Below are 26,093 nucleotides of genomic sequence, written 5' to 3'. Positions count from 1 at the left end.
TCCGGCCCCCGGGCTGCCCCACCCGCTGTCCTCTGACCCGGGTCCTGAAGCTGAGAGGTGCGGTGCTGAAATCCTGCGTCCCTCTTCCTGCCCTTCCTTGAGCACAAGATACGCGAACGCAAAGCCCAGCTCCCGCCTGGCCGCCCGCGGCCGCTTTAGTCCCTGAGTCGCAGCTTCCTCCTCTGTGAAATGTTACCCCCATTCCAAGTACACAAAAATGCAAATGAGGCCAGTCCGGTGTCCCCTGTCGTGCTTGATCCTTGACTCCCATGGTTTCCCGATAGGTGCTACAACAGCTAGTTAGTACGTACCAAACTATGTTACTATTTCTCCCGTTCTGCAGATGGGGAAGCTGAGACCCAGAGAGGTTAAGTAACCCACCCAAAGTCAAACAGCCAGTAGACGGCATAGCTGAGATTCATTCCTGGAAAGACCCGAACCCAAAGCCACTGCTGAACCACTGCAGATGCCACCTGACAAAAGACCCCGTCTTTTTTTTTTTTTAATTTTTTTTCAACGTTTTTTATTTATTTTTGGGACAGAGAGAGACAGAGCATGAACGGGGGAGGGGCAGAGAGAGAGGGAGACACAGAATCGGAAACAGGCTCCAGGCTCTGAGCCGTCAGCCCAGAGCCCGACGCGGGGCTCGAACCCACCGACCGCGAGATCGTGACCTGAGCTGAAGTCGGACGCTTAACCGACTGCGCCACCCAGGCGCCCCTAGACCCCGTCTTTTGACTTTCCCCAACCACCCTGACCTCAGGCCATTACCATCGTCTCCTGATTGAATCGTTACATCTTACATTAGTCTGGTACACTTGTCACCGCTGGAGAACCAACAGTAACACATTATCCTAACCAAGTCCACACTTTATTCAGATTTGTTTTCCCTAATGTCCTTTCTCTGCCTCAGAATCCCATCCAGGACCCCCCGTGATATTTCGTCCTTAGAGTCCTCTGGCTGTGAGCTTCTCACACTTTCCTTTTTTGAGGACTTTGGTGGCAGTTTCAAGGAGTACCGGTCAGGTATTTTGCAGAACGTCCCTCAACTGGATTTGTCTGGTGTGGTTTTCGGACCCTGGGGTGATGGGTCTTAGGGAGGAAGACCACAGAGGTCAAGTGCCCTTCCCATGACACCTTAACAAGGCTCCAGAATACCACCACCAGGACATCACTGTTGATGCTGACCTGGTTCTAGGTAGTGTCTGTCGGGTTGCTCCAGAACACCTTCTTCTTTCTCCCTTTCCCATACTGCATTCTTTGTAAGTTACTTACGCAAAGCCCGTACTTAGGGAGTTGGGGCATCATTTTTCTTGGGGTGAAGAAAAAGGCCTGACAAGCTGTAGGAAATTAGACTTGGGCACGTGGCAGACATTTTCTCACAAATGAACAAATCAAACGTCTCTGGGGCCCCCGGGTGGCTCAGTCGGTGAAGCGTCCGACTTCAGCTCAGGTCATGATCTCACAGTTCGTGAGTTCGAGCCCCATGTCGGGCTCTGTGCTGACCGCTTGGGAGCCCGGAACTGCTTCAGATCTTGTGTCTCCCTCTCTCTTGGACCCTGCCCTGCTCAAGCTCTATCTCAAAAATAAATGTTAAAAAAAAAAAAAAAAAAAAAAACGGGGGATGGGGGGGCGGGGTGCCTGGGTGGCTCGGTCGGTTGAGCCTCCGACTTCGGCTCAGGTCACGATCTCACGGTTCGTGGGTTCGAGCCCCGTGTTGGGCTCTGTGCTGATGGCTCAGAGCCTGGAGCCTGCTTTGGATTCATTCTGTGTCTCCCTCTCTCTCTGCCCGTCCCCAACTTGCACTTTTTCTCTCAAAAATAAACATTAAAAAAATAATACATAATAAATAAATGTTAAAAAAATTTTTTTTTTTAAAGTCACTCTTGGGGCGCCTGGGTGGCACAGTCGGTTAAGCGTCCGACTTCAGCCAGGTCACAATCTCGCGGTCCGTGAGTTCGAGCCCCGCGTCGGGCTCTGGGCTGATGGCTCGGAGCCTGGAGCCTGTTTCCGATTCTGTGTCTCCCTCTCTCTCTGCCCCTCCCCCGTTCATGCTCTGTCTCTCTCTGTCCCAAAAAAAATAAATTAAAAAATGTTGAAAAAAAAAAAAAAAAAAAAAAAGTCACTCTTGATTTCGGCTCAGGTCACAACCTCATGGTTCGAGGGTCTAAGCACCATGTCGGGACTCCATGCCGGCAGTGCAGAGCCTACTTGGGATTCTCCAAACTTAAACCAAAACCGTCACTTCAAGGGAAGCAAGTGACCGTATTTGTTGCCAATGGTAAATTCGAGCTTTTAAGCAAAAAATTAAAAATCTCAAAACTTGCTTGACCGTTTCCTGATAGCCAGCACTCCTCTGATGAAATCGCTGTTAACGAACGTGACCTTTCGATATTCTTTAGTGAAATGTGCCAACAGCTGTTAGAGCAGCCAACTTGGTATATGCTATTATTTCCCAGTAACCAAGACATGAGGTCACGAAATCATGCAGAGGGGAAAGGACACTTTCAAAGCGCAAGATGGGCCACTGGTGTTTAGCGTAACAGTATGAAAAGCTCCTTAACGTGGTTCCAGATACCACACTGCAATTACTCTTTAAGAATTACCCCCGGTTGGGGCACCTGGCGGGGGCCTCAGTCCTGACCTGGAGCAGCCAGAAGAATCACACAAAATCAGTACAATGAAAACAGCGAACACACACAGACACACAGACACCCACTTGCGACACGTCAATGCTTGGGTGTGACTACAGACCTCATGTTGCCAGGTCAACCCCTGCAAGTGGAATTTCACATTTGACAGAAAATGCACGCGGACAGAGGTGCAGGATTAGCAAGCCAAGGACCACAGGTAGCGTATGAATTTATAGTCGGTTTAAACTTAAAACACACTTCAAGTTTCTATTTACGACAGTGGTGTCTTTGACAAAATTACTGGATATTAAAAATGTGCAAAACTAAATGCCACGTGGCATCCTGGGTCGGACCCTGAAACAGCGTAGAAAACTTCCACGGAAAACCAAGAACACCACTGGTCACTTAGCACATTTCTGTAACATCTTTGCAAACTTTTCTGTTAAGTATAAAACTATTCAAAAACAAGCGTAGCTTATTAAAAGTGCACAAAATACTTGCGTGCGTGTCAAGCACATTGTTTTGAAGTAACGTTTCCCAATGTGAATGACCTTTGCTGTCGGAAGGTGCTGGGGTCCGAGACTGAACCAGACAACTCACACGTGCAGTGCTGTCCCATGCAGTCCTGACATCCATCATCCCAGGCTCCTTCTAAATGCTGATGGGGTCCCCTACACTGGTGACCCAGAATACCTCCCGAACTTCCACAGCGGCTCCCCAGCGTCACTGTTGAAACAATGTATCCCGGATGTTCCTTATGCAAGAGCCACTGGTTGGTAGAAAGATCTTAGTCCTACGCTGCCTAAAATTTCATGTTTAAGGTTAAAAGTCTAATGCCCAACATTACTTTTTCTGAACAGCCATCCAGCTGGACAAGACAAACGACCTGGCGGCAGACCGTCCTGTGATGTCCCCTCGCTGCAGTCACGTCCGAGCCGACCACGATGGAGAAGGCAGCTCCGGTCCCATCAGACCACAGCAGTGGATTTACAAGGTCACCAAGTCAGGGCCCATTTCAAGCGCCCAGCAGGCGGGGGCCATGGTGGGCGGCTGTCCCCCTGCACAGGGTAGGTGTGAGGCTCCACCATCATGGCGTGTCCCACTGGACAACAGATGTGACAGATGGGAGCCCTGTGCGACTGCTAGATGGGCCTGGTACCTGGGCTTGGGATCTGAAAGGGTACTTCAAGGTCAGGTCCGGCCTTCTGTGTGGCAGCACTTGGGAGCCCGCCGCGGGCTGACCGGACAAGGAACCACGTGGACACACACACAGTCACCACCATATCAAATTTATTATTCCAATGGCACTAATACAGCTGGGGGTGCTCACGGTGACACTGCACAAAGTTTCCTGCCTTCTAGCTTCTGTCCAAAGATAAAGGTCTACCCGCTTGTTCCTTCCCCCTTTCTGGGGGAAAATCCACTACGGGCCATTTACCCAAATAAACCTCTTAATGCGTTTGTTTTTTTTTTTTTTTTGGACATCTGAGTTTCTGAAATGGAAAAAAAAAAACTGTTGAGTGTCCCATCCCGCCTCCCCCACCCCCACCGGCCAAATAAGTCCCTGCTGCCAGGGCATTTCTGTTGCCTCTGCTATCTTGAAATAAATATCGAAAGAAACGGCATCGAGTGTTCACGTTGAGTGATGGCACAGAGTGGGCCCCAGAACCCGTCAGGCGGAGCGTCACTGTGGACAGTCTCGAGGTGTCATGGAGAACGCGAGGGCTTACGTGGTCGATCACCAGCCGGGTGCAGGGGCTGTGCGGAGTCCCAGCCGGGAGGGCAGGCTGCAGGGAGGGCGGCCTACAACTTGTCCAGGAAGTTGTCCAGGGCTGGGATGCCTTCCTTCAGGCCCTTACGCTTGCGTGTTTCGGCTACCACCTGGCTGGGGCGGCTGGTGTTGTCGAAGGGATCCCCGGGCAGGATCTGCCAGTGGTCGAAGACGCACTGGGGGAAGGCCTGGCCACCGGTGTTGGACCTCAGGTCAGCAGTGAAGCCTGCGGGAAGGGACAGGGCTCACTGGCGGGCTCGGGAGACCTGGCTCCTGCTGCCACCGTGGCAACGCCCAGGAGGAGACACTGGGCACGTGGAGATCAGAGCCCAGTCACCTCGACCGAGTCACGCTAACGTTAACGCTACCCTGTATCTCCCCTGAGCCCTGCACCCAGATCGCTCGTTAGTAAGGGACACAGAGCTGGCCACTCGGGGGCCTCCCTCTGCCCACCCACAGTACGAACCCGAGCTACTTGCTGCTGGCTTCCACCTTGGTGCCAAGTTACACACCCAAGTCGTCTCCCCCTGCAAATTCACCATGTCCACGTGATGAGCAGACCACGTGATCCCCCACAACCGTGCCGGGCCCACCTCTGACGGGCAGTAGTTTGCAGACTCCATCAGTGTCTCGTCGGACCGGCTCTAGGCCTTGCTGGAGGCAAAACCGGCCACGCCCTCGACCAGGCTGCCCAGAACCAGCCAGCCCCCGGCAGCGGGTGAGGCTGCACTGGGCCGGCACTTACCGAAGGACTCGTTCACAGGCAGGTAGGCCTTCACGACAAACATGGGGGTGCCGGCCACCTGGGACTCCTCGAAGACGTGACCCCGCTTTCTGTTCAGCACACCATAGATGCCACCAACCACTTGCTCCGGACACTGTCAGGAAAGAATGACGGTTTTTAGCAGCTGTCGAGCAAGACAAGACCCAACAACAGTTGAAGGACCAGGCCCCCCTACCTGAATCTCCACAAGGTAGATCGGCTCCATGAGACGGGGCTGGGCGGTCAACACACTGGCATAGAGACAGCGCCGGGCAGTGGGGATGATCTGGCCGCCGCCGCGGTGGATGGCGTCCGCGTGCAAGGTCACGTCGTGGACGTCGAAGCGCACGCCCCGCATGTTCTCCTCGCACAGGGCTCCCTGCACAAAAGGGCGTGACCGCCATCAAGGTCCTGGGCCCGCTGCAGCCTTCTCCTCCAGAAAAGGTAATACAGCTCTACGCCAAGGCCCCCAGGGGCCCCCCAAGACCAAAGTGTCACGTCCTACCCAACTCAGCCTCCCTAGGACGCTCTTCCCAGAATGCAAGACCCTGAGCCCTTCACCCTCACGGAACACGGCCCCCCAATCCCCCAGCAGGTGTGAGTCTCCTGCCTGTCCGAGAACCCCACAGGTAACTGATCCATCGTAAGCCGGACTCTCGAGTGGCCCCCTCACCTCTTTGGTGGCCCACTGGAAGCCAGCTACCACGCTGTCCTTGATCTCATTGAGGTACTGCACACCCTTGGTGATGTCGGTGAGGACGTTGGGGCCGGTGCCGTCGGGCCCAAAGCACCAGATCTTGCGGGCCTCTGCCACGTCCCACTCGTACTTCTCGGCCAGATAGCGGGCCCGCTGCTTGAGCTCCTGGCGGGCGGACACCTCGCCCTTGTCAATGTCCTCGGCCAGGCCGTCGGGGAAAGGCCGCGCCTTCATGTACAGCCGGTTGTGCTTGTTCGGAGACTTGGACAGGCAGAGCACGTTCGACTCCTCGCTGACCGTCTCCCGATAGGACACCACAGGGTCGGATTTCTGCAAAAGTCGTGAGAAGGTCAGGCCAGCCCCGGGAATCAGTGACCACCCCAGAAACACGTTCAGAGGCTCCTCCCGATAGGACTCCTGAGTGTAACACACACACAGATCCGAGTTCAGTTCCTTGCCAAAGCAAGAAATGAAAAGCAGAGGACCCAGAAGCCAGGTTGACCACGGTCACCTAACCACCGTCTGCCACCTTCAGGATCTCCAGTTAGAAACAGCTTCGCTCCAACGTTAAGACTTGGACCGGTTTCCTAACTGCACAACTTCTCTGCCAGAAACACGCCCAGGGAAGAGGACGGAGGACCCTGCAGAGTGGAGCCTGAACCCTGGACTCGGCAACCTCTACTTGCCTGCCGTGTACTGGAGACAGCAGGCCTCGGGCCAGGTGAGCCCGGGGCGGGGCCAAGCCTCACCTTGATGGGAATGCATGCGTGGTCCTCCTCCAGGTCCTTCAGACAGATCTCTAGGTGCAGCTCGCCAGCCCCCGCGATGATGTGCTCCCCTGACTCCTCGATGATGCACTACAATGGATGGAGGGAGGGTCAGCCCCTGGCCCTGACCCCAGGACACTCGGAACCCAGGAAGTTCCAGACCGACAGGTGGAAAGCAGGCTCCAGAAGCCCTGTAGCTGGAGAAGGCGGCCTCCCGGGCCCGGGGTTTTCAGGGAACTCCAGGCTCACGGGAAGCAAGAGCTCCCAGGTGCTTTTGCTGCTCCCAGCGTTAACCTTCCCCAATGGCCTGCTGCACGGCCAAGCCAGAGAGCTTCTAAGCAGCCTACGGAAAAGAGCGGGGACCCCCAACGAGAAACCAACCCTGCTGCACGGCAGCTCAGCAGACGAGGTGTGTGCACACACCTGACCTTGCGAGTATTCGCCAGCCCCCGGCTCGGTGTTTGGCTCCGCCACAGGTAAACCGCCAACTGACCACCCCCGGAGGAGCGCGGCCCCGGCCAGGGCACCCACCCACCTGCACCATGGGGTCCGACTTGGCCAGGCGTTTCAAGCCCTCCACTAGCTTGGGCAGGTCGGCCGGATTCTTGGCCTCCACGGCGACCCGGACAACGGGGCTCACGCTGAACTTCATCACCCGCATGTTGTGGGCATGCTCGAAGGTGGTGATGGTGCCAGTCTTCACCAGGAACTGGTCCACGCCCACCAGGCCCACGATGTTCCCACAAGGCACGTCTTCGATGGGCTCCACGTAACGGCCCATCATCAGGATTGTTCTGGGGGAGACAGATCATCAGTGCGCCAGATCCCCTCCTTCTGGATCCTGTGGCCGCACCACCCCCAGCCTCAAATGGCGGTGTCATTCCCCCCCCGGACCCAAAGCCCTGGCTTCAGTTACAGTTGACATCAGCGCTGAGGCCTCTTGCACACCAGTGTGCTCATTCCTACCTCCCGTTTAGGGCTCCACACCCAGCCCAAGGCTGACAGGAGCACCAAACACAGCTGAGAACCCGAGGCAGGCGGGGTGTGGGGGCCCCAGCAGCTGGCGGGCTGGAGGAGCTGGCCCTTCCCAACACCCGTAACCGCAGAGCTGGGAGACAGACCGTCACCAGGGGCCTCCTCTGGAGTCCGTGCCGACCCTCCAGGTATGCGACCAAACTTTGGCCACCACCTCAAACTTGTGGCACGGGTGTGTCTGAGTCAGAATACAGCTCTGCCCACTGCTTCCCAGTGCGCCCAGGTAAGCCCGTCAGCTTTGACGGTTCCTTTACCCTTTTGGGGGCTGCACCACCTTCTGTCACCCATGAGGGGCGGGGGGGGTGGCACGGACCAGTCTGGAACATACCAAGAACTGCCAGGCACCTCACCTCTGGATGGGCTTCAGGTACAGGTCCTCCTTCTTCCCAGGTGTGTAGTTGGGTCCCATAATCCTGACCTTTAGGCCAGTGGACACCAGCCCCGAGAATACGCGGCCGAAGGCGTAGAATCGACCTTTGTCGGAGGTCGGCACCATCTTGGAAATGTACATCATCAGGGGGCCTTTGGGGTCACAGCTTTTGATGCCTGAGGTGTAAAAAAAGAGTCCCCAGAGGGAAGCGTGTGATTTCCTCAAACCTCACCATCCCAGGATCCTGCGACCGGGACCTTCCAACCACACGGCCACAGCCTGCTCCCACCCGGGGTTGCAGGTGAACCTCACGTACCCATGGCTGCCTCGTCGTCCGGGGGCCCCTCGTACAGGAGCTCGCAGCGGTACTTCTGGGCCGTCACGGGAGAAGGCAGGTGGATGGTGATCATCTGCAGCAGGGCGTCCCCAGCAGGTAGCCAGCGGCGCATCACGGCCTACGGGAGGAACGGGAGGCTCAGGGACACCCCCTGCCCTCACAACCCTGAGCTCCAAGTGGCTCTAGAAGACGCTCAGGTGCTGGGCTGCCCCTCCCAGAGAGACACCAACACCGCGGGTCTCCTGTCCACCCTACAGGTGGTGGGGCTATGGCTCACGGACTAGGGGGCAGGGCCGGCAGCCGCCCACACTCACCTTCAAAAGCGGTTTGCCTTCTTTGTCTTTGTCTTCGCTGTCCAACTTGATGTCCAGCTTTTCAATCAGCTTTGCAGTCTCCTCCTTCTTGAAATTCATGATCGCGACGAATACCTAACGTGGCAAAAACAATACAGCATGTTTGAGAACATGCTGGGAAGCCTGAAGCTCCTTCCTGCCCCAGCCCACAGTGAGGGCAGTGCTGCAAAGTCCCCGCAGCCCAGCACTGAGGGCCTGGCCCAATGCAGATCCCAGAAAAAGCAGAATACGTCGTCACAAACCACAAATCCGCTCTGACTTACACGCCACGAACGTGTTCAAATTCACGCTCCATTCACTAAACCAGCAAAGCCCCAAGCTTGTCTCCTCTCCCCTCCCTCTAAACCCCCAGCCAGGGAGGTGGACTCCCCTCTACCTAGGAATCTGTGGCTGGCTTGTAAGGGTGCAGCCCAGGGGCCGAACCTCTACCACTGTGCCCTCACCCCCCTCCAGCAGCCGCCCTCCAACCCGGCTGTGCCCAGCCCCAGAGCATCCTGTCACCCACCACAGCAGGTCAGGGAACAGCTCCTCAGGACAGGCCCACGGACAGCCCAGAAGATGCACATCCACAAAACGCTCAGCTGCTCACCTTAAAGATAGGGTCCAAGATGAGCTGGCAGAACGTCCGTGGCAGCTTCTTGCCATCAGGACTGGTGGCGGACTTGCTGAACTTGCCGTTGGCTGGATCAAAATACCTGGCAGACGAGACCCAACTCAACCGTGGTAGGACCAGGAGAGACCCAAGGAGCCAGGAAATCAGTTGTGCAGAAGGAGCCCACTCAGCCACCTCCCCACCACCGCCACCACCAGTGGACGACCCCCGCCCCCCAGGACCGCAGGGATGCTGCAGACGCCCCTGCTCCTCACACGTGGCGCTCACCGGTCACCCCACAGCTTCTTCATCATGTCCTCCACTTTCTTGGCCCGCTCAGCAGGCCCCAGCTGGCCCTCGCCCTTGGCGGCAAACTTGGCCACGTACATCTCTGCAAACTGCTTCAGGGTGAAGGCCCAACCGTGGAGTCCCGACCCAAAGCCCACAGTCCCAAGTACAGGGTCGATCTGCAAGGGCAAAGGCGAGAGAAAGCTGTAAACAGACACGGACGGAAAACAAAGTCCCCGGGCGCGGTGGGCCTCAGACATCAGATTTCTTCAATAGCCATCAGGTCAAAGTGAAGAAATTTCCGTCATCATTGACAAGACCCAGCTCTGCTCATCCCCTGGGGGTGGGGGGACCACTAACCCTGAGGGCATGGTCTGCAAGAGAGCAAACTACCCCACAGCTTCCCCAAAAGAAGTTAGTTCCAAAAACGGTCCAACCCCATTCTTGGTCACCCTAACGTTTCTGGCAAGCCCGCTCTCAGAACCACCACGAATCCCCAAGGGACCCTAGACTCACAACAGTGCTTCCGAGGGCCAGCGCCTCCCCCCGCCCAGGAACAGTCACAGCCCCTCCAGGATGAAGAGGACTGTGGCTCCCCCAACAACACGTGGGATAAAAATACTGGGAACACCGAGGCGGACGGCGAGCCAGCCGAGGAACCCTGCGTTTCACCGGGCAAGCCACATACCATGATGTTGCCCATGGGGCCGCTCTCGCCCTCCCCGTAGGTGGAAATGATGACGTTGACGTTCTCCACGATGCGCTGGAAGGTCTGGTAGAGCTCCTCAGGCTCCAGCTGCAGCTCGAGCAGGGCTCGGTCCATCTTGTTCATCATCAGCACCGGCTTGATGCGCTCGGCAATGGCCTGCCGCAGCACCGTCTCTGTCTGCACACACACACCTGGGGACAGGTGGCTCCATCAGCCAGGGGCAGGACAGCCCCACGCCCCGAAGCACACGTGAGGGAACCCGCTACTTACCAGACACACAGTCCACCACCACCAAGGCACCGTCGGTGACACGGAGGGCGGCGGTCACCTCCGAGGAGAAGTCTACGTGCCCAGGTGAGTCGATGAGGTTGATGAGAAAGCCGGAGCCATCCTTGCTCTGCTTGATAAAGTTCAAGTCGTTCTCCGAAAGCTCATAGAAAAGGGAGATAGCCCTGAAGAGATCAGGACAAGTTGGGGCGGAGGAAAGACTCATCTCCACTGTCCTCCCCGTGACCCCTGGAGTAAGCCCAGCTTCGTGGGCAAGGAGAGTCAGCAGGGCTTTCTTCAATCCCTATGGGACTCTGGGGTCACCTAGCAACTGGGGTTCAAATCTAGAAAGAACGCTGAAATTTCTTTCCTCTCCCCGGAGGCCTTAGACTCCCCTCGCCAAAGCCATCGCCCTCCGCGGAGCAGGCCCACCTCCCTAGTACCAGCTGTAAAGACCAGCTCCTTGGAGCCCACCCGTCCAGCCCCCTCATCCTGGCTCAACACCCTGGACTCTAAACCTGGACCAGGTGACCCCAGACCACCTTTCACCCCTGCCCCCATCCACTCCCAACTGAAAGGAGCCTCAGGACCAACAACCCAGGCGAGCCTCGCGAGTTACCGACGAAAGACAAACGGCGGTTACGGTCAGTTTGCTTGGGTGTCACCGTGGTCGGCTGGGGCTAGAGAAGTCACTGGGGACGCCCTACGCAAGCGGGCTGTTTGACAGCATCCCGACCACCCAGGAGCAAGCTCCCAGACTTCTCCAGGCAGTGCCCCAAGAGCCCCTTGGCCTGGAAACGGGGACGCCCAGGGGCAAGCCCTTCCCTCCCCAAGACTCCCCACCCCCGACACCAGCCAACCACCCCTGAGCCTCTCTGGTGGCGGCAGCTTCCCCTCACCAGACCGAACCCCACCCTCACTCGTCGTTCAAAAACCCAGCCCCCAGGGTGTTCAAACCCTCCCCCAGCAGCCTCGGGAACAAGCCGGTGCCTGCTTTCTGGGCCCCCCACCCGCCCAGGACCTGGGTGAGCACCTCCCCTCCCCTCGGCAGAGGGCACCAAGGCTCACGTTGACTTAATGGTGATGCATCGCTCCTGCTCGTCCTTCCGGGTGTCAGTGAAGCGGGTCTCCCCGGCGCGGGCGGAGGCGATGATACCAGCCTTGCACACCAGCGAGTCCGTCAGCGTGGACTTGCCGTGGTCCACGTGGGCGATGACGGACATGTTTCGGATGTTGGCCTTCTTGTCCATGATGGCCCGGATCTGATCTACTGTGAAGTTCACCTGGGGGTCGGGGGGGAGGGGGAGGCTCAGGCCAAGCCAGGACGGCCTTGGGACTTCCATCGATCGACTGCGAGGCCACGGCCAGGGGTGGCGTGGACCTGGGACAGCCCCAGCTACCACCCAAACGGCCCTTTGCCGACACCCTCTTAAAGAGGCCACCTGTCCCATCTCGAAGCACCAGATCCCACTTGTCACTTAGAAGCAACAATCCAGATCGAGGGCCGGGGAAAAGGCCCCCAAGTGACGGGATACACCTGTCGGAGGGCCGCGACAGCTCCGTCAAGCGTAAGGGAGAGTCAATACTCCCCCGAGAACCCCAGCCCTGTAACCGCAGGAGTCCTCCCCAGCGTCCCCCAAAGGGCGTCTTTGAGACCCAAGGTCACCCCTGCACCTGGGGGTCAGACGGGGCCACCCACCCCAGGAGGTTTCCACCCACGCCTCCCCCCGGGGGTGCGGACAGCTGGCACAGCCCCAGCGCCGCGCGAGCCTCCGTTTCCCCGCTCCCCTGTCAGCCTTTCCCAGTTTGGACGCGCGGGGAGGACACGACGCCGGACCAACGCCACACAGCGTTAAGAGAAGAGCTTTCTCAAGAGGTCCTCGGCTCCCCCGTTTTCCCCCCTCGCTACCACCCGCGACACCCGACGGAACACCAACTCCGGCTCGCGACCCGCGGGTTACATAAGGCGGCTCCCCTCGCCCCGCTCCACACGGCGCCCGCCATTACAGCATCTGCCACATCATCATACCCCCCTCCCCCCCCCCCGCCCCGACTCTGCCCCAGCTCCCAGCCGGGCCCGGGGTCCCGGGAGGCGGCGGCGCCCCCGGAAGCGCAGAAGGGGCTCGGCGAACGGCGCGACGCGCAGACATGGCGGCGGCCGCTTCCCCGACCCGAGGCCCGCCGGCGCCGCCATGTCTCCTCCAGGTCTGGGCGGCCCCGGCGCCCCAGACCCGGCAGCGCCGGTCCCGCGGAGGCCCCGCCGCCGTTCCAGGCCACCAGCCGGACAGTGTTGCTCACCATGGTGGCGGATGGCGGTGGATTCTCCCAGGCAGATCCGAGCGGGGCGAGCCGCGCCAAGGATGGCGGCGACGACGGCGGAAGAGAACGTTGACGTCAACACCCGACCTTTTATAGGCAGAAGCCGGTTGGGCGGGTCATCTGACCGCGCTGCGGGGGCGGGGCGAGAAGAAACGCCCTGCGCAGGCGCAAGGAAGCGCTCCTCCGGTTAACCCTTTGGACGCGGGTGCGACTGCCGGAGCTCCCGGGGGCGGTGGTCTACTGGAGCCGGGTGCCAGCCTCCGGAATGCGATCCTCGGGTGCAAAAAGCGCAGAGCACCGTTTTAGCTGAGACTGTTAATCGGAGTTAATCGGACATCAGTTTGCAAAATGCCAAGCGCTTCTGTTAAAAGCCCTTTGCAATGTGGGAAGTGTCTGTGGATTGTACCGAAGTCAATGTTCTGGTTTTGCGCTTATGTAAGATGATCCCACTGGGAGAAGGTGGAGGACGGCTACTCGGGACCTCTCTGTACTATTTTTGCGACTACCTGCCTGTAATTATTTCAAAATAAAAACCTTTTTTGAAGGCACGTACTAATCTCTGATTTATCCCGCAAAGATAGATTGGTTTTTATCTATACCATAGGCAATGGGCTAGGTGTAGTCGCCATAGCGATAAACGAAACACCTCACAAATTGCACCACTGTACCCGTTCTTACAGTAGGTACTCGGAATTTTCTGTGCCTCCTTTTCTTCATCTGTCAAACGGGGTGATCACTGGGGGAGAGTAAGGTTAAATACATTCGAAGGGATTAGCACCGTGCCTGACACAGCACTCGATGTAGCTATTTTAATTAGCTATCCTTGCTATTAATACAACATTTACTTCAGGGGCACAGTTTGCCACTTCTCAGGCATGGGGCTCAACGCTTTCCAGGTGTAATCTCATTTGCTACTTCATTTCCTCTCTAGCGGGAGGTACACAAGACTATTTTGCATTTGTGTCCTAATCTGACCCTGAGAAACTATTGCATTTCAGATCTTTGGCTCGAGGGAACAAATTGGCATTCCATGCGGTATCTTTATTCTTTATATAGAGCCAAGCCCAATGCCTGGTACATAGTAGACCCTTAGTAAGTATTCCTTATGTCATCCCCAAATGATATTCCCGTTAGCACAAAGAAACCCCTGAGGTAAATCTTCCCCTACGCTCGTGCTCTCCGAAGGACTGCACTGCTTTCCCTCAGATAAGCACCTGCAAAAACCAAGGCAAATTGGAATCTGAACTCCGAGCCTGTGCACTCCTTCCCACAAATGCTTTGCGCATTTTGCTTTGTAAAGCTCTGTCCAGTCGTTGATTGCATTTACCCTCGGGGTTATTTCGGGGTCTTTGAACACCTACAGCTGTGTTCATGGCACATTTTGATGTTAATTTTACAAGACGAATATGCCTGCGCCGTTTGAAGGACACGTTTCCAGTAGATGGGTTTCCATTCTTTTTTTTTTTTTTTTTTACATTTATTTATTTTTGAGAGAGAGAGGGAGACAGAGATAGAGCACAATTGGGGGAGGAGCAGAGCGAAAAGGAGACGGAGAATCCAAAGCGGGCTCTAGGCTGTCGGCACAGAGCCCGACGCGGGGCTTGAACTCACAGACCTTGAGATCATGACCTGAGCTGAAGCCGGACGCTCAGCCGACTGAGCCACCCAGGCGCCCCTCAGGGCTCCCGTTCTTAGTGAATTTCTCTCTTAAATGTATTGCGCGCCCACTGTGCCCTGGGCTCCGTATTAGACACTTCGCAGCACTTCCTTTCAAATTAAGGCATTTCAGAGATGAAAAGCAAAGGTTTTCGTTAAGAGGGGGTTCAATTTGCTCTCACGTGAGCAGAGTGCTTATTACGAAAACTTAGCGTAAACTGAATAAGCCGGGGAGAGTTTAATGAGGAGAATAGTGAGATTGAAGTCCTTCCCTCCGCTGCTACTCTTCGTGGGGACGTGTTCAGCCCCACAGCTGCTGGCATGGGACCAGCGACACGCATGGTACCTGTCCCCACCGCTTTTCCCAGACCCACGTTCAGCAGAAGCCTGGGGAAGGTACCGGGCTTCAGCAGAGAGCAAAAGCAGCTCCAGCCAGGTTCAGGGTCTGCAGTAATAAATACAGGCCGAGGTAAAGGGCGGGGAAGAACCGGGAGAAAAAAGTCGCCTCTGCAGGGAGGCTCAGCTGCGCATGCGCCAGCCAAGAACGCTGTACCTCCGGGAGGCGACGGCAGCGGCCCCTGCTGACCAGCCCCCGCCATTGCACGCCCCTCGTATCTGCCTTTTGATGCACTTGGAGCGTTTATGGAACGCCGGCCACCGCCCTTGAAATCAGTGAATTCACGCAATCTCCCGATCACACCCTGGGCTTTGGCTGAGCTCCTTTGTGCAGGAGATAGTTGAGGCTCAGAGAAGTTAGAGGATTCAATCGGAGTCTCACAGCAGATGAGACAAGAACCCAGCGACTCACAAAGTCACGGTTTGCTGGTGTATTCATACAACCGAAGGTTCTTCAGCCTCAGGAAGGGAGGACGTCCTGCCACCTGCCACCACGTGGATGGACCCGGAGGACACTATGCGCAGTGACCGAAGCCAGACACAGACACGTCCTGCGTGACCCCACTCACAGGAGGTCCCTAGAAGAGTCCAGTCCACAGAGACAGAGAGTGGATGGTGGGAGCCCCTGGGGGAGGGCGGGATGCCCAGGGGGTGGGGAGCCAGTGTTTCATGGGGACAGAGTCTCAGTTTGGGGAGATGGAAAGTTCTGGAGACGACGACAGAGGTGGCTGCACAACAGGGTGAGAGTGCCTGACGCCGCTGAGCTGTGCACTTGGAAATAGCTGAGAGGGTGAATTTTATGTTATGTGTATTTTACGACCATAACAAAAAAAATGAGTTGAATCAGGGAGCAACTCTGCCCCACTACTATTGCCTGGATGGGTTTCAGATGTGGTTCAACGGAAGCCAGACATCATGAGTTTAAATTCTTTTTTTGTTTATTTTTGAGAGTGAGGGCGGGGGAGGGGGTGGATGCACGCAGGGGAAGGGCAGAGAGAGAGGGAGACAGAGAATCCCACAAGAAGACAACCATCCGCAAGTCCACAAGAGAGGCCTCGGGAAAACCAGCCCTGTCGATGCCTCGATTGCGGGCTTCTAGCCTCCACAACTGGGGACAATCAATATCTGGGTTTTTTTTTTTTTTTTTTTTTTACTTATTTTTGAGACCGCGTGCGTGCACACAAGCGGGAGAGGGGCAGGGAGGGGGGGACAGAGGATCCAAAGTAGGCTCTGCGCTGACAGCAGAGTCCCACAAGGGGCTCGAATTCATGAATTGCGAGCCCATGACCTGAGCTAAAGTCAGAGGTTCAACCGACTGAGCCACCCAGGTGCCCCCGTATCTGTTGTTTAAGCCCTGCCGTGTGTGGTGTTTTGTTATTAAAGCCACAGCAAACGAATCCAGCTCCCGTGATGGGACAGAAACACTAGGCTCGACGTTCCAACTATTCCTTCTACGAATATTTATTAGCACCTAATACTTATCGGGCAGGGCTGGAACCGGGATTAGGAAAGCGGATGGTTTCCCTTGGGCACAAAATTTAAGAGCGCTCCAAAAACCTCAGCCGCACCGTCAGTGCAGAGCCCGATGCGGGGCTCGAACCCACGACAGGGCCAGAGTCACAGATCTTTCCTCTTGCCTCGGGGTCCAGCATGGCTCTTCCGTGGGTCGTTCTGCTAGAGGCCCGTGTGGAAGCAGCCTTGGGGAGAAAGCACGCAGGCTGCTCTCCGGGGAGAGTCGTGCAGTTTCAGGGGAGTCTGGCGAGGCCAACCGGTGAGAACAGCAGCTCCAGGGCAACGCTGATGTCCAAGGTCCCTGAACAAGGCTCTAAGGAAAAGACAGACTTGCTTCTCCCCTCCAGAGGGGTTTTGCTATGGGAGCTGTAAAGCCCCAGTTTACAGAGGCTTACACCGACAATCGGACCATCCCGGAGGACAAGGAAAGGTGACAGTCTGGTCTGGGGCTCCCAACATGCCCTCAGGGACTTGATTAGAGCCCTAGGCAAACCCCTTTGCCTTTCTTTGCTTTTAAGCTGCTCCTGGGACCTCCAGCCCAGGCTTTCCAAGGGCCCCACCCCTCCCCACCCACAAAGACACCCATCAGCTGTGCGGCCTGGCTGCACCTTTTTTTTGCCTGGAATTCTTCACCTCCCTCAGACTGGGAGCTCCTGGGTTTCCTGGTTGTCTCCTGGGAGCTTGTGATGTAAGACAAAGCGTCCCTGCCTTCGGGGAGCTGATTGGCTGGTGGAGGAAACAGTCAGTCAAATATTTGCACAAATTGAACCTTTCAAGTTGGGTGGGAAGGAGAGAGAGACCGAGCAAAGGAGAGGGCAGAACAGGGCAGGGCTATGATCTAGCCTGGGGAATCAGGCTAGATTTTGGGCCACACAGCTTCTCACCTCTGCTGCGTCACCACCACAGACACCCTACACGAATGGGCGTGGCTGTGTGCCAATAAAACTTTATTGATGGATGCTAAAATTTGACGTTCATACAACTTTTTTTTTTAATTTTTTTTTTTAATTTTTAACGTTTATTTATTTTTGAGACAGAGAGAGACAGAGCATGAACGGGGGAGGGGCAGAGAGAGAGGGAGACACAGGATCGGAAGCAGGCTCCAGGCTCCGAGCCGTCAGCCCAGAGCCCGACGCGGGGCTCGAACTCACGGACCGCGAGGTTGTGACCTGAGCCGAAGTCGGCCGCTTAACCGACTGAGCCACCCAGGCGCCCCCATACAACTTTCGAAAGACATGAAATACAGGGGCACCTGGGTGGCTCTGTCGGTCCAAGGGTCCGACTTCGGCTCAGGCCACGATCTCAGGGTTCGTGAGTTCCAGCCCCGCGTCGGGCTCTGTGCTGACGGCTCGGAGCCTGGAGCCTGCTTCCGATCCTGTGCCTCCCTCTCTCTCTGCCCCAACCCACTCGCATTCTGTCTGTCTCTCTCAAAAATAAATAAACATAAAAAAATAAAATAAAATAGAATAGAATAAAATAAAATAAAATACAGATTGTGACCAGAAGTGCCCCCGCGTCTCTTCCAGTCGCCACCACCCCAAAGAAACCACCATTCTGTCTTCTAACCACATAGACGGGGTGTGGGGGGGGGGAAGGGGGGGTTGCTCTTTGTGAATTTCGGGCATGTTGAATCACGCATTGTGGCCTCGTCTCAATGCTGTATTTTTCTTTTGAGACCCTGGCACAATGTATTCGCCCGTTTCACTGTTGGTGGGCATCTGGGCCGTTTCCAGTTTGGGGCAGTTTCGACTCACGCTGCTATGGAACATTCTAGCGCATGTCCCAACAGCATTTCTGTTGGGGACATACCTTGGAGTGGAATTGCTGAGTCATACAACCATGCCTGATTTCAGCTTCAGTGGACGCGTCCTTTTACCAAAGTGCAAACCAGGACGATTTTGAAAGTAAAAGGGATCCTGATTTAATTATACTAGGATGATGGCTGTAAACCAGGCCGATCCGGGGACCCTGGGATGCATGGATCCCTCAGAGAATAGGGGAGCATATGAGTAGAGACCCCAGTGAGAAGAACCCCTGATGTATGGGGCAATTCTGTCCCCGCGGAACGCTGGGCCGTGTCTGGGGGACATCTGTAGTTGTCACAACTAGGAGGGCTCCTGGGAGCAAGTGGGCGGGGACCGGGGATTCTCAACACCCCACAGTGCCCAGGATGGCCCCACTTTAGAGAATGATCGGGTCCTGAATGTCGTTCACGGTGTTGAGAGTGAGAAAAAAACCTACATGTGATCGTTTTGTTTTGTTTTATTTTAATAACGTGCTCTAGGGGTGCCTGGCTGGGTCACTCAGAGCATGTGATTTTTTTTTATTTCTACCTTGGTGTTTAATGTTTATTTTTGAGAGAGACAGACAGAGAGAGTGGGGGCGGGGCAGAGAGAGAGAGGGAGACACAGAATCGAAAGCAGGCTCCATGCTCTGAGCTGTCAGCATAGGGCCCGATGCAGGGCTCGAACCCACAGTCAGATCATGACCTGAGCCGAAGTTAGACACCCAACCAACTGAGCCCCCAGGCGCCCCTAAGAGCATGTGATTCTTGATCTCGGATCGTGGGTTCTACTCCCACATTGGGTGTAGAGATTACTATAAATAAATACACATATACATACATAGAAAAGTAAATAAATACATAAATAAATAAAATGCTCTCCGTTTTTCTAGTGTGAATGATATTTATCTACCCTGCACATATCTAGTGGGTACCTCCTGTCTGCCAGACATTGACTGAGGAGCTGGGGACACGGGACAATTGTCCCTATCCTGGTGGGGCTTATATTCTAATGGGACTGGCAGGGAGAAGCATGAATAAATGAATACAGTGTATGGTTATGTCAGATGGCAAGAATGCTGGGAAGGAAGGTGAAATAGAGTTAGGGGCTGGGAGGAGTGGGGACAGATGGTAATACACACTTTATATGTTTAAGGAGATAGCAGAGATCTGAAGATCAGGGAGAGAGCAATATGGGTGCCTGGGGAAAGGCATTCCAGGTGGGAAGAACATGTGCAAAGGCCCTGGGGCAGAACCATGGCCTGGAGTGTTGAAGGAATGGTAAGGAGGCCCTGTGCCTGGAGCAGAGTGAGGGAGAGGGTGAGAGGGAGGAGGGTAAGGGAGAGGGTGAGAGGGAGGAGGGTAAGAGAAGGGATAGGGCAGGTCGTGCAGGGCCTTGGGGGCCCCTGGGAGGATTTGAGCTTTTACCTCTCTTGATTTTGGAGCCCTGGAGGGCTGTGGGCACGGGAGGGCAGGGCCTGACTCGGGGGCTCACGGGTGCCCTCTGGCGGCCACTGCGGGGAGGACGGACTGTTGGGGGGGGTGGGGGGGGGCGGTGGGAGGGAGGGAGAGCAGACAGCAGTGGGTAGTGTGCTCGTCCAGGCAGGAGATGATGGGGGCTGAGAAATGGGTCAGGAGATGTGGTCGGGCTGCGCATTGGAGTATTATTATGCCTTAAAGAGGAGTGAAGTTCTGACACATACACAGTGTGGATGGGCCTAAAAAACAGTGCTCAGGGGCACCAGGGTGGCTCAGTGGGTTAACCCTTCAACTCTTGATTTTGTCTCAGATCAGATCTCACGGTTTGTGGGTTCAAGCCCCCCATTGGGCTCCGTGCTGACATCTCAGAGCCTGGAACCTGCTTCAGGTTCTGTGTCTCCCTCTCTCTCTGCCCCTCCCCTGCTTGCACTGTCTCTCTCTCTCTCTCTCAAAATAAATAAACATTAAAAAATTAAAGAAAATATGCTCAGTGACACAATCGACGTAAAGTTCATATAGCGTATGATTCACTTTATAAGAAATGTCCAGAACAGACAAATCCATTGAGACAGAAAGTGAGTCTCTCCGGGATTTCTTTTTTGGGGACCTAGAAATGTTCTAAAATCAAATATGGGGGCGCCTGGGTGGCTCAGTCGGTTAAGCGTCCGACTCCGGCTCGGGTCATGATCTCGCGGTCCGTGAGTTCAAGCCCTGCATCGGGCTCTGTGCTGATGGCTTAGAGCCTGGAGCCTGCTTCGCATGCTGTGTCTCCCTCTCTCTCTCTGCCCCTTCTCCACTTGTGCTCTGTATCTCTCTCTCTCAAAAATAAATAAAATGTAAAAAAAAAATTTTTAATTAGAATAGGATGATATCAGAACTCACTCTTCACATAAACACCTTGATTCTTTTTTTTTAAATTTTTTTTAATGTTTATTTATTTTTGGGACAGAGAGAGACTCAGCATGAGCAGGGAAGGGGCAGAGAGAGAGGGAGACACAGAATGTGAAGCAGGCTCCAGGCTCTGAGCTGTCAGCACAGAGCCCGACGCGGGGCTCGAACTCACGGACCGCGAGATCATGACCTGAGCCGAAGTCGGACGCTTAACCGACTGAGGCGCCCATAAACACCTTGATTCTATGTATTTCACTCCATCCCCTCTGCCCCCACCCTGGTCCAGGACGGCATCATCACTTCCCTGGGTGACCACACTCACTTCCTCCCTGCTCTCCTGCCTCCACAATCCATTTTTCACAGCTGCCAGAAGGATCTTTGTAAGCACAAATCCTACCTTACCCCCACGTGCTAGTTAATTTTCTGTGTCCCCTTTCACTGGGCCGTGGTGCCATATTTTGCTCAACATGATTCTGGACGTTTCTGTGAAAGTGTTTTCGGATGAGATTAACACTTAAGGCAGTGGACTGTTTTTATGTTTGTGCTAAGCAGGCCCCTGCCAACCAGGTCCCAGTCCGGGACACGCAGCGTACCTGTAAAATACGTATATAATGTACTTGTTGCTGTCAACATCTCAAGATCCTTCTTTTTTTTTTTTTTTTTTTTTAATTTTTTGAATGTTTGTTTATTTTTAACAGAGAGACAGAGCTTGAGTCGGGGAGGGGCGGAGAGAGAGGGAGACACAGAATCCCAAGCAGGTTCCAGGCTCTGAGCTGTCAGCACAGAGCCCGACGCGGGGCTCGAACTCACAGACCGCGAGATCATGACCTGAGCAGAGGGCGGACGCTCAACCGACTGAGCCACCCAGGCGCCCCTCAAGATCCTTCTTTTTGCTTCGGCCTCCCTAGAATATTGCCTTCACCCTCATAGCCCAAGACGGTGCACCACGTGTCCACATTGCATCCAATAGGAAGAGGGAGAGAGGAAAAGGGAAAGGAAGTGTACATATCACTACCCTCATTGGCCAGAATTTAGTCACATGACCACGCCTAGCTGTAAGGGTTTCTGGGAAACGTAGTCTTTATTCTGGGAGGCTGTGCCCAGCTTACACTAGGAAGTCCTATTACTGACAGAGAACAGATACGGGGGCACAATTCATCCTTACCACCCTGTGATAATGCTAAGAATTCTGTGAGCCTCGCCACCTCTTGGAACACCCAGCACACATTTTTCTGCAAATCACGCATTTCCTAATTTACCAGTGCAGAGCTTGGGTCGTAGGCTAGAATTCATCTCTGCGGAATATATTCCTAAAAGTGAAATTGCCGGGTCAAATTGTATGGCTACTTCTAATTTTTAATAATGACACGAATGTCTAGGGGCACTTGGGTGGCTCAGTCGGCTAGGTATCCGACTCTTGGTTTCAGCTCAGGTCATGATCTCACAGTTGTGACGGTCGTGAGATTGAGCCCCCTGTCAGGCTCCACGCTGAGCTGACAGCACAGAGCCTGCCTGGGATTTTATCTCACCCTCTACCCGTCTATCTTTAATATTTAATAAATAAACATTAAAATAGTTAAAAATTAAATAATAACATGAATACCTAATATTATACATGGGATCTAGTTACATACACAGCTGTTAAGTTGCTTCTAATGTTTTTTTATGAACGTGTATTTTATAAAGTGCGCCTGGGTGGCTCAGGTGGTTAAACGTCCAACTTCGGCTCAGATCAGGATCTCGCGGTTTGTGAGTTCGAGCCTCGAGTCAGGCTCTGTGCTGACAGCTCAGAGCCTGGAGCCTGCTTTGGATTCTGTGCCCCTCCCCCACTCATGCTCTGTCTTGCTCTGTCTCTCAAAAATAAATAAATGTTAATATATACATATTTTTAAAGATTTTATTATTTTTAAAGTTTATTTTATTCATCTTGAGAGACAGAGAATCCCAAGCAGGCTCTGCACAGTTACCACACAGCCCGATGCAGGGCTCAAACTCACGAACCATGAGATCATGACCTGAGCCGAAATCAAGAGTCAGATGTTTAATGGACTGAACCACCCGGGTGCTCCTAAGATTTTATTTGTAAGTAAGCTCTACACCCAATGTGGGGCTTGAACCCACAACCCTGAGATCAAGAGTCACATGGTGCACCAACTGAGTCAGGCAGGTGCCCCTATTATGAATTTTTTCAAAGGTACCGTGGTGGACAGACTCTTAGAGTGCCCCTGCCAATCCCCGCCTCCTGGTATTCATGCCCTTGTATAATCTCCTGTCTTCGAGTGTTGCTCGGACCTGTGACTTGCTTCTAACTAACAGGAGACAGCGGAGGTGGAGGAAGTCGTTCCTGTAAATGGGTTACCTAGGATTGCAGTCTCCAGCCTGTGAGTTGTCTCTCTTACTCACTGGTTGGGATAGAGTGAGCGTTCATGTTGAGAAAGTTCCCGTGATGGGTCCTGGAGGGTGGCTTCTAGCTGACAGCCAGCCAGAAGCTGAAGCCCTCAGTCTTCCAACCACAAGGAACTGAATTCTGCCCATGACCTCAGCACATTTGGAAGTATGTCCTTCCTCAGTCGGACCTCCAGATGAGATCACGGCCCAGCACGCATCTAGATTTCAGCTCAGAGTCTAGGAAGGAGAACCACACGGGCTTGGATGCCTGAACTACAGGAACTGTCAAACTGTTGTTTCAAGCTGCTGAATGAGTGGTTATTTGTCACACAGCAATAGCTACACATTGAAGCATGAAGACTCATCATGTATCACTCACAGGTACTCAACAATGATCAAGCTTTTGCCAGCTCGTAATAATAATTCCTGTTATGACATCCCTACTCTATATTCGAATTTTATGGAATTTCTCAATAATGTTATTTTACTGTTTTCTTCTTCTTTTAAATGTTTATTTATTTATTTTGGGGGGGGCAGGAGGGGCAGAGAGAGAGGGGGGAGAGAGAGAGAGAGAGAGAGAGAGAGAAAATCCCAAGCAGGCTCTGTGCTGTCAGCCCAGAGCCTGACTCAGGGCTCGAACCCACGAACCGGGAGATCATGACCCAAGCCAAAATAAAAAGTCGGACGCTCAACCGACTGAGCCACCAGGGGTGGGGGGGTGGGGCCTAGGCCCTTAGGAAAAAAAGAAAACAACTTTTTACTTTGGAATAATTATGGATTCGTAGGAAGTTGCAAAGATAGGACAGAGAGGTCCCCTGTGCCCTTGACCCAGGCCCCTCCCCACGGTTGCATAATGTGTGTCTAGCTTTGTGTCATTGGTGTATACAATCTCATAACCACCACTGTCACCAAAATACAGACCTATTCCATTCCTCCAAACATCTTCCTTTTGCTATCCCTTTTCTGTCTCCTCTACTCCGCTCCCCATGGCCCAGCCCTCAGGCTGTTCCACTAATCTCTGTTCCGGTTCTCCAATTTTGTCAGTTTGAGAATGCTGTAGAAATGGAATCACACGGCGTGTAACGCTTTGAGATCGGCTCCCCCCCCCCCGCCCCCACCACATAGCATAATGCCTTCGAGATTATTTTGTCCTTTCTCGATTAGTGGTGTAAGAATACATCACAGTTCTAGGGGTGCCTGCCGGCGTCCGTGGGTTAAGTGTCTGATTTTGGCTCAGGTCATGATCTCACGGTTTGTGAGTTTGAGCCCCGTGCCAGGCTGTGTGCTGACGGTGTGGGGCCTGCTGGGGGGGGGGGTTCTCCTTTTTCCTCTCTCTGCTTCTCCCCGGCTTGCACTTTCTCTCTCAAGACAAATAAATAAAAACTTGAGAAAGGCAAAGATAACTTTTTTTTCTTTTTTATACTTAAAAAATGCGTGAAAAATATACATAACACAAAATTCACGCTCAATTCTATTCCATCAGTCAATATGTCTGTGCAGAGGCCAGCACCACACTGTTTTAATCACATAGCTTTATAGAAATTTTGAAATCAGGAAATGTGAGTCCTCAAATTCATTCTTTTCTTCTTTTTTTTTTTGTTTTTTTTTAAGATTGTATTGGCTATTTGGGGTCGCTTGTGATTCAACACTAATTTTAGGATGGATTTTTCTATCTCTGCAAAAAAGTTGTTGGGAGTTAAACAGGGACTGGATTGAATCTGGAAGGCAATCATTTTGGAGCCTATTGAAATCTTAATAATATGAAGTCGGGCAGGCAAGGAATGGGAGAAAATATTTGCAAATCATATATCTGATGGAGGGTTAATGTCCACAATATATAAAGAACTTCTGCAGCTCAACAACATAAAACACAACCCAATTAAAAAAAGGTGGGGGGGGGGGGCAAAAGACTTGAACAGACATTTCCCCAAAGAAGACATCCATGTGACCAATAAACGCATGAAGAGATGAGAAATGAGCATCAATCCTTAGGAAATGCAAATCAACCCCCCAATAAGGTACAACTTCACGCGCATTAGGAAGCTATTGTTAAAACAATATGAAAGGTGGGGGGCTGGGTGTCTCAGTCGGTTAAGCTCTTGGTTTGGGCTCAGGTCATGATCTCACGGGTTCGTGGGTGGGAGCCTCCTATTGGGCTCTGCAGCAACCGCATGGAGCCTGCCTGAGATTCTCTCTCTCTCTCTCTCTCTCTCTCTCTCTCTCTCTCTGTCTCCCTGCCCCTCCTCTGCTCTGTCTCTCCAAATAAATAAACTTAAGGAAAAAAACAATTTAAACAAAATGAAACAAAAAGCAGAAAGTAGCAAGTGTCCTTGAAGATGTGGAGAATCAGAGCCCTCCTGCTGCTGGTGGGAACACAACATACACTAACTAGCCATTGTAGCAAACCCTGCGGTTCGGCAGGTCTTTCAAAGTTAAACATAGAGCTACCCACGTGACCAGCAATTCCACCTCTGGGCATTTACCCCACAGAGTTGAAAGCATGGTCTCAAACAGCTATTTGTACGCCTGTTTTCATAGCAGGATTATTCAGAATAGCCAAGATGTGGAAGCAACCCAAGGTCCATCGAGGGAGGAGCAGAGAAACAAAAGGTGGGCCATCCATACAACAGAATATTCTTCAGCCTGGAAAAGGAAGGACATTGTGACACTGGCTACAACGTAGTGGGTCTGGAGGACATCGCGCTCATCAGAATAAGCCAGAGAAGGGCACCTGGGGGGCTCAGTCAGCTAAACATCCGACTTCGGCTCAGGTCCTGATCTCACAGCTCATGAGTTCGAGCCCCGCATCGGGCTCTGTGCTGACAGCTCAGAGCCTGGAGCCTGCTTGGGATTCTGTGTCTCCCTCCTTCTCTGCCCCTCCCCTGCTCATGGTCTGTCTCTGTCTCTCCCAAAGATAAATAAACATTAAAAAATAATTTTAACAAAAAAACGATTTTTACCGTTATGTTTTGCGTGTTGGATCACGATTAGAAATTAAGGAAGAAAAAGAAAGAACGGAAGGAAAGAGGGAGAGAGGGAGGGAGAGCCAAGTCTTGCTTGACACAACTGTTTTTGAACAGCGCTTGA

At 53.7% G+C, this 26,093-nt stretch overlaps 1 protein-coding gene and 1 non-coding gene across 2 annotated transcripts; both read right to left on the bottom strand.

The window, feature by feature from the left end:
* Positions 1-3,901: 3,901 nt before the first annotated feature.
* Positions 3,902-13,007, bottom strand: EEF2 (eukaryotic translation elongation factor 2). Its single transcript, XM_058728957.1, has 15 exons — positions 12,881-13,007; positions 11,651-11,865; positions 10,586-10,767; positions 10,295-10,506; positions 9,607-9,785; positions 9,316-9,421; positions 8,688-8,801; positions 8,353-8,491; positions 8,017-8,212; positions 7,167-7,425; positions 6,614-6,721; positions 5,841-6,194; positions 5,364-5,546; positions 5,150-5,282; positions 3,902-4,630 (listed from the first exon to the last, which is right to left on the bottom strand). The coding sequence occupies exons 1-15, from the start codon at positions 12,881-12,883 to the stop codon at positions 4,437-4,439; spliced, it is 2,577 nt and encodes an 858-aa protein (XP_058584940.1). The 5' UTR covers positions 12,884-13,007; the 3' UTR covers positions 3,902-4,436.
* Positions 9,857-9,921, bottom strand: LOC131511246 (small nucleolar RNA SNORD37). The gene has a single exon (XR_009261441.1). It is a non-coding gene; the product is annotated as a small nucleolar RNA SNORD37 (small nucleolar RNA).
* Positions 13,008-26,093: the final 13,086 nt, after the last annotated feature.

Source organism: Neofelis nebulosa, chromosome 4 (assembly GCF_028018385.1).
Source record: "Neofelis nebulosa isolate mNeoNeb1 chromosome 4, mNeoNeb1.pri, whole genome shotgun sequence".
Lineage (NCBI taxonomy): Eukaryota > Metazoa > Chordata > Mammalia > Carnivora > Felidae > Neofelis > Neofelis nebulosa.
The sequence above is the reverse complement of the archived record's forward strand: the minus strand, read 5'-3'. Positions and strand labels throughout refer to the sequence as shown.